We start from the raw sequence: 7,884 nt of genomic DNA, 5'->3' as shown, positions 1-7,884 counted from the left end.
AATAGCCAGAGGACTCCCTACTGGCCGCCCGAGATCAACCTTACGAGCAGATAAAATTTGACCGGTCAACGTGATCACGTCCAGTGTACTCACCCACTGGCAGGTTGGGCACTAGATCCCCACCAGAGATCAACCTTACTGGCGGAATCCATTCCATACCAAGACTGTATACAATTATAGATAGAAGCAATTTAATGTTTGCAATACCGTGCCATAAATTTTGTAAACGCTTCAAGCCATAGGAGACTCCCCCCATTCCAATCTATGAAAACCATATCGTAAACAAAGTGCTTTTCAAATTGTTGCTTCATGAATTCTAGTTTTCAAAATCATGTTCTTCATAAAGCTTTTTATGTATAGGAATGAAAACATTTCAAGACTAAAGGATACCATGTATAATGACATTCAACTATTTAGAATGACATACTAAAAAACGGTCAGTGAGAATCTTCTCCAAAACAAGTTCCAAGTGAGAGTAGATATGCAAAAATTATAATAGAAAGCTTTCAACTTAGCTAAATGTAAATATTTGATAATACACTGACATAGGGTAGGATCACCTACCTTAAGCGCTACTCCAAGAATTTCCTTTAGCGAAGTACCCAGTTTGAAACTTGCGGCTGCTAAATTAGCAGAGATTCACCAACGGATGGAGTTTATGGGCGAGATCCAATGCTATTATAAAACTAACAAGAAATGCAACTTTTATAAGTTGTTTGCAGATTTCTTGCTTTTTGATGAAACCCAACGCGGTTCGATCCAATGGAGAGAAAGAGATGAAGAAAAGATGACTAATTTCCTCAACCCCAAAAATCAATGGTTATCAACAACCCAAAAAAAAACTTCAAAAGGATGATGCAATAGCTGCTGTTAGGTAATATCAAAGAAGGAGAGAACAATCCCAACGCCAGTCAATTTTTTGATCGAGAGCCTGAGAGTTGAGACGTGAGGGAAATCAAAACAACGTGAGATGTGGGCTGAATATCTATAGAATCACACCCAAGAAAGAGGTCTGCTAAAAACGGATGAGAGAGCAAAACTTTTCATGATGTCCTCCTTTTTTGAACGCTTGTTTCTCCTCCCCTTATCACAATAAGAATATTCTATTATGAGAAAGAGAGAGAGAGCTCCAAAAAATCTTGTGATGAAGGAAATTTGGACGTCCCTTCCTTTCCCCCTTTATTTTATTTTTTGAAATGATTGCTACCTTATTCTCTGTTAACTGAAAAGCCTTAGGAGGAAACCTACCAATATTAAATCTTGAAAAGATAGAGATTCCTAAAAAATCCTACCCACTAGTGGAAGATTCTATTCATAGCCAAATTTAACTTTAGTGAAGGTGTTATATACGGTCAACCTTAGAGTGCTTTCCAAAATGAGCAGCCTTTTAAAAGGTGTTTAAATGGACTTTACTCCATTGATGATAATAGCACCCTTTACCATTTTCAATAAAATTAATCTTAAGTTCATTTGGTATTAACACCCATTTCAAAGAAAATTTACAAGCTTCATTTTGGTAACGACACTCATTTCTAAGCAATTAATCCTGAGCTTGATTTTTGGTAATGACACCCATTTCAAGAAGTTAAAACAAGTTCAAGCATTGGGGCTGGGTGTTACACTTCTAGCATTACATTTAAAGGTGTCTACAGTTGAAAACATTACTGCATTCCAGCAGGGGGCAATGAAATGAAGTTCTTTTTTTGTCTGTATTCTGTGTGAGCATAAAGTTCAAAGCAATTCATTTTCCAAAAATAAATAAATAAATAAATAAATGAATAAATTCCAAAGCAATGCAATGAAGTTGAGAGATGTTAAGAGATGTTATCATGTTAATGCTATCAGATATTTTCTATAGGGTCCTCTCTTAGCTGTGGTAATCAAGATCAATACTCAATTCAGATGTAAGTGAAATAGTAATTTATGTAAAACTCAACTAACACACCTTCTTTAGGCAAAGGCGTCCCTGCTCAAGACCCACGCCATCACCAACCCAAAGGAAGATAAATGAAGGAGTGTCAGCAATTGCCTGAAAACATGGTAAGAGCAGGGTTAAGAATTCAGAGAAAAGCACAAGGTTATAAAATAATATGAATGGACAGCAAATTTGCATATGTAATTATGTAAATAGATTTGAGAGAAAATAAAGACATCCAAAAGCCATATCATATACGCCAACACTGAAGTGAATAAACTTAGGACAAGTAAATGGCGTACCTCAATTTTTAGATTTTGTATTTCTTCTGGTGTCCAGTACTCCATATGGTCAGTAACTCCGGGAGCCCGATGGACATATTCCTCCCATGGGGGATCGACAAGAATGACATCGAACTTGGTGCCAAAAAATTCAGGGGAGAAGAATGACATCGAACTAGGAGATACTCCTCTTCCAGGGCCAAATTGATTAAAATACATTGCATGGTTTGGGCCAGTCCCCATATTAGGAAGGAATCGCGGTCCTGACAATCGTGGTGGTGGTATGGGAGAAAGTCCAGGTGGGGCAGCCAACGTATTCATATCAAAACCTCGAGGTCCAGGCCAAACAATTGGCCCTGGAGATGGAGGAATGAAAATCGGTACAATTGGTGGGCCTGGAGCTGTGGATATACGTTAGACTGTGAGCTTCGAAAAAACTCTTAACTCGACCATTTAATGTATCGTATTGGTTTAAAACTAGACCTGGGCTTTGTGCAAGTTAGCCCTTTCATCAACAATCGGTAACAATATGAGATGAAAACTCTTGCGTGCAAGGTAGTGTTGTTGTTTTAAGCTTAATAAATAACTAAGCTTAGATCTTTCGTATCTAACTTTTAAAATTTATGCTTTTATAAAAAAGAAATCGTCATTTTGGGTTTTTCCACACTCAAACATGGTTGTTTCTAAAATTTGGAACGGAGAAGTGTCACTAAAACTTCTTAATTTTTTAAAAGAAGAAAAAAGGTAACTTAAAACAACACTATTCGATTTATATTGACAGGGACCATCAATTTATGATGACATCCCCCTAAATTATCAATAATCATATTATTTCCCTCTAAATTGTGGGAAGAAAAAAATTGTGTAGGCTCCGTTTCTTTCGATGTAAAATTGGACATAAAATTTGTTTTATGTTCATTTTTACAACATAAAACAAATTTTACGTTGAAAGAAACGGATGTGTCAATCCAAAAAGGACCTTAAGCGTGCTCTCTCTCTCTCTCTCTCTCTCATGTGAATATGATAAACATATTGAATTTAAAATAATATAAAAGATAAATAAATAAATAAAATTAAAACACATCGTTAGGAGATCATACATGTTGACAAAAATGGAAATTCCAATGGGCGGATTGTGAGAAATCACAATGACAATGTCAATGGGTGATTCTCCGTTTATAATTTAGGTTCACTCTAAATCTCTCTCATAGACATGTAGATTGAAGATACGAACAAAACTTCTTTATTTGTTGTTTGTTCTTATCAAGTGGGATTAGGGGTGTAAACGAGCCGAGCCGAGCCGAGCTTGGCCAGGCTCGGCTCGGCTCGTTAAGCTCAAAGACTAGGCTCGGGCTCGGCTCGGCTCGGCTCGGTCAGGCTCGGCTAGGCTCGCGAGCCGCTCGCGAGCCGCTCGCGAGCCTATCGAGCTTGGGTTATATTCTGGAATATCCGTATCAAATGGACGGTTTGGATTATCACAGTGGATTATCACGGTTTGGATTATCAATGTGCGAGATTCGCACATGCTAATGTGGGTAGCAAAGGTTGCTAGCAAAAGGAAATAATAAAAAAGAAGTCATCATTACGAAAAATTAAAATATATGTGCGAGATTCGCACATGCCAAGTGGGTCGCAAAGGCTGCTAGCAAAAAGAAATAATAAAAAAGAAGTCATCATTACGAAAAAGTAAAATATCTAATGCGTATATAGTTTTAGAAGAAAAATTACCAAAAAAGAGTAGTAAATTATGACATTTACCGAAAAAATACAATCAAAGGGTACGAAGTTATGACAATTACTCAAAAAAGTCATGATTACGGTTGAAAAAAAAGTCATGATTACGCGTCACCGGCTGCTACTGGCTGCTACTGTATTATATTTATATATATATATATATATATATATATATATATATATATATATATACTGTATTATATTTATATATATATGACTGTTTTTCTTAACGAGCCTTAACGAGCCGAGCCGAGCCGAGCCTGGCCTAATTCGGGCTCGGCTCGTTAAGCTTAACGAGCCTTTTTCGAGCCGAGCTTGAGCGAGCTTCCGAGCCCGAGCCAAAATTGACACCCTTAAGTGGGATAAGATAAGAAATTATAGATAGGGAAAGATAAATGCACCCCTTTTCATTACTTAGGAAGAGACAAATAGAAGGAAGTAATGATAGGAAAATAGGGCTGCAATTAATCACACGGAAGAAAAGAAAAAGTTGGTTTGGCCTCTTGCATTGCAATGCTTCCCTTAGGATGTAAACATGCTTTTGAGGATGGCTATTGATACAAACAAATTAAAAAAGCTCATCCTCAAAGAAGTGGAAGGCAAGGAAGGAAGTAGCTTCTGGCTTAAGGAGTTAATTAAGTTACATAGGATTCCTGATATGGATTTGAATATAGAATCATACCTAAAAAATAGTTTCAACTGGAGATGGTTTTAAACTCCAATTGAAGAGCTTTTGTTTTGGTCAACACACTATCATGAAAATGGAAATGGAAATGGAAGTGGGAGAGTGAGGCAAAACAAACTATAAATGGATTTTGTCTTTTGTCACCTACTGTTTGTTTTGGGGAAATGATTTCAACACACACATCTTTTGACACAAGAGGCTCATGTTTCTTGTCTTTTATATTTAAAGAGCTTTAAAAGGGCTTTTACTGTCCCCAAAAAGCACTTACCTGACAATTAAATGCTAAAAGACAAGATACATGCGCGCATGTATCAAAACATAGTTGTGCTGAAATCATTTCTCTTGTTTTTACTTCTCTTATAATTTGACAGAGAACCCGCCAACCTCAAATCTCAATTAATCACTCCTCAATGGATTGGAATTGAAAACTTTTTTCTTATTTTCATGTGGTTAGAGTAGAGTAGAAGGTGGTGCTGTACCATTCACCTTTCCTAAAACAGGGTATCGCATCAGGACAGTAGTTCTAGGCTTTATTCTTCCTAAAACTGGTTGTATATTACACATCACGGAGTAATATAAAGCACCCTTTATTCCTCATGATTAATCATAGTTAGCAAAACTCTGTTTAAAACGACATTTTTTCTTTTTGTTTTATTGTGTGCCGTTTAAAACTTTTACAAAGAATAAACTCTGTTTTTTTAGGCAAATGTTTTAAACACGTTTAAAATGCATTTTAAACGTTTTAAACACTTTTTTTCGGCCAACTTTCTAATTTTAGCGCAACCATATTTTGTAAATGACAAAATTCTAAACTCATTTCTTGTGTTTCTAGGACATGCCGTGAGGCAATAGCTCTGATACCATGTGAAACAACGAATGACTCCAAAAGCTTAAGCCATTATAGTTGGTGTTATTTAATTCATTATATTTTATAAAGTGGGATCCTCCTCCTCAAGGGCTTCTAAAGTTGAATTTTAATTGCTCTAGCTTGTGGAATCCGGGTCCAGCAGCCATTGGAGGTGTCCTTTGAAACTCACGGGAGAGGTCATTGGGGCTTTTCCGGCCCTATTGGAACCGCAGATGCAAGTTAGGCAGAAGTTAGAGCTGTCGACCAAGAGAATGCTTGGATAGGGTGATTGTGGAAGGGGATTCCCTAAACGTCATCCGATAGCTTAGGGGTTCTTCTGTGCCTCCTTGGAGATTTGCCCACTTTTTTGACGAGATCCAGGATTAGGTCGAAGGAGCTTCAATTACATTTATGCATGTTAGGAGGTTGGCCTATAGTGTGGCGGATAAACTAGCCAGAGATGGTGTTACTAAACTGGGGCTTCACATGTTTGACTACCGGGAATGGTGTTGCTAAACGGGGTCTTGACATGTTTGACTACCTTCCTCCCTGATTGTTAGGATCTTTCTCTTTCTTTTTAGGTTTTCTTGTTTTATCTTTCCCCTTCTGTATTGTTTGGACTGACCACCTCAGTTTGTCCTTTGCTTTTTAGTGAAATTTGCTAAAAAAAAAAACAATAACAACACATATCATCATTTGTTTCTGCAATATATTAATTTTCTATTCATTACATAGATTTCATGAACTAAAAACTGTTCCAGCTTGATTTACTCCAACCACAAAAAACACTTTCTCTTCTACCCTACTTTCAGAGTCCCTCATCTTCCACTTCTATCTACATGACATTGCAGGAAAAAACTAGCCTTCTTTGCTGGCTCAATCAACTCCCCAGTACGAGAAAAGCTCGTCGAAACTTGGAAAAACGATTCTGAGATTTCCGTACATTTCGGGCGTCTCACAACTCCATACTCCGACCAACTCCTTGGCAGCAAATTCTGCCTCCATGTCAAAGGCTTCGGAGTAAACACAGCAAGGGTGGCTGACGCTCTTTACTATGGATGCGTCCCCATAATTATTGCCAATCACTATGATCTACCATTTGTAGATATACTGAATTGGAAAAGCTTTTCCCTCGTAGTCGCCACTTTGGACATTCCATTGTTGAAGAAAATTCTCCATGGAATTAGTTTGGCGGAGTACAAAAACTTAGAGAGGAATGTAATGAAGATGCGTAAACATTTCCAGTGGAATCTCTCGCCGGTGGATTATGATGCTTTTTACATGGTCATGTACGAGTTGTGGCTCCGGCGTAGTGTTGTCAGGATTCCGGTAAGTACATTTTCCAGCCTTGATCATGGAAAAAATCTTTCAAATTCTATGTGATGCATATAGAAAAACAGGAAAATTTGTTTCCCAAAGGCGCATTGGTTGGGACCAGCTACATGGTGTTGGATTGATCTACACATTGGCTGATAAGGGTGCCATTCTGGATTCATCACGATCTGAAAATCGCTCAATCCTGACCGTCTGTTTTGTAGATTCGAGGGGGATGATGGTAAGGATTAGCAGTTAATGGTGTACAACTACATTCATTAGGCAAGGGAAATGCTTCGGTTGGGTATGACCCATTTTGATATGGTGAGGCACATCCACTACTACATGTGGGTACCAATGATCTATTTGCCACCTTTTTTTACTTGGTCCCCCCCTCTAGTGTAAAAGAGTAGTAGAAAAAATTCCCAGTTTTCTTGGAAAATTGAAAACCTATTAGATTATGAAAGTTGTTTTTCTATGGAATCTATTTTTTCGTTCTAGCCCTAGTTTAGATTGCAGTAATTTTCTGGAAAAGTCTAGAAAAGAAAAATTTACCCAGAATTTGCCTTTCCATTGTTTGATTACACATAAAAAGAGTAACATGATCCATTCCATTGTTTGATTATACATGTAAATTTTTTTTTAACCTAAACCAGTGCAGTTCAAGTTTAATATAGAGGGACCTTCATTTTATGATAATGTCCCTTTTAATTAAACCATCACCCTATCATTTCGCTCTCTCTTGATAGCTAGGAACTTAACATAGAACATAACCTTGGATATGATAGAATGGAAGAAAATGATCAACGTAGAAGAACCCAACTAGAATCAGGATTAGAGCCGGGTAGATCCCTTTACCTTCTTCATAAATTTTTATTTTTTCCTAAAGGATTCATTTAGCCGACCCCAACTCGCTTGGGACAAAGGCTTTGTTGAGTTGAGTCCCTTTTAATTAAACCATCACCCTATCATTTCTCTCTAAATTGTGGAAATAAGAAAAAAACCTAGGAAAATTTTTCTGCCTGATTTTTTTTTCCTGCAACCCTAACAGGGGCTTGGATCCAAACTGCTGTGGCGAGGGCCTATGGCGAAAAAAACCCTAAAAGAT

At 37.5% G+C, this 7,884-nt stretch overlaps 1 protein-coding gene across 1 annotated transcript; it reads left to right on the top strand.

The window, feature by feature from the left end:
• Positions 1-5,922: 5,922 nt before the first annotated feature.
• On the top strand, positions 5,923-7,035 carry LOC143859394 (putative glycosyltransferase At5g03795). Its single transcript, XM_077370112.1, has 3 exons — positions 5,923-5,993; positions 6,314-6,791; positions 6,901-7,035. Exons 1-3 carry the CDS (start codon positions 5,923-5,925, stop codon positions 7,033-7,035), a joined length of 684 nt encoding a protein of 227 aa, XP_077226227.1.
• Positions 7,036-7,884: the final 849 nt, after the last annotated feature.

This window comes from Tasmannia lanceolata, unplaced genomic scaffold (genome assembly GCF_043159265.1).
Source record: "Tasmannia lanceolata isolate RefF3 unplaced genomic scaffold, GAP_Taslan_0.1 ptg000029l, whole genome shotgun sequence".
In the NCBI taxonomy this organism is placed as follows: domain Eukaryota; kingdom Viridiplantae; phylum Streptophyta; class Magnoliopsida; order Canellales; family Winteraceae; genus Tasmannia; species Tasmannia lanceolata.
The sequence above is the reverse complement of the archived record's forward strand: the minus strand, read 5'-3'. Positions and strand labels throughout refer to the sequence as shown.

What these genes read in the sequence shown, in the direction of transcription:
- LOC143859394 (XM_077370112.1), top strand. Translation starts at nt 5,923, where the DNA reads ATGGTGTTACTAAACTGGGGCTTCACATGTTTGACTACCGGGAATGGT. An exon ending in GCTAAACGGGGTCTTGACAT is followed by an intron (nt 5,994 to 6,313) that starts GTTTGACTACCT and finishes ATGACATTGCAG; the next exon opens with GAAAAAACTAGCCTTCTTTG. An exon ending in GTAGTGTTGTCAGGATTCCG is followed by an intron (nt 6,792 to 6,900) that starts GTAAGTACATTT and finishes GGTTGGGACCAG; the next exon opens with CTACATGGTGTTGGATTGAT.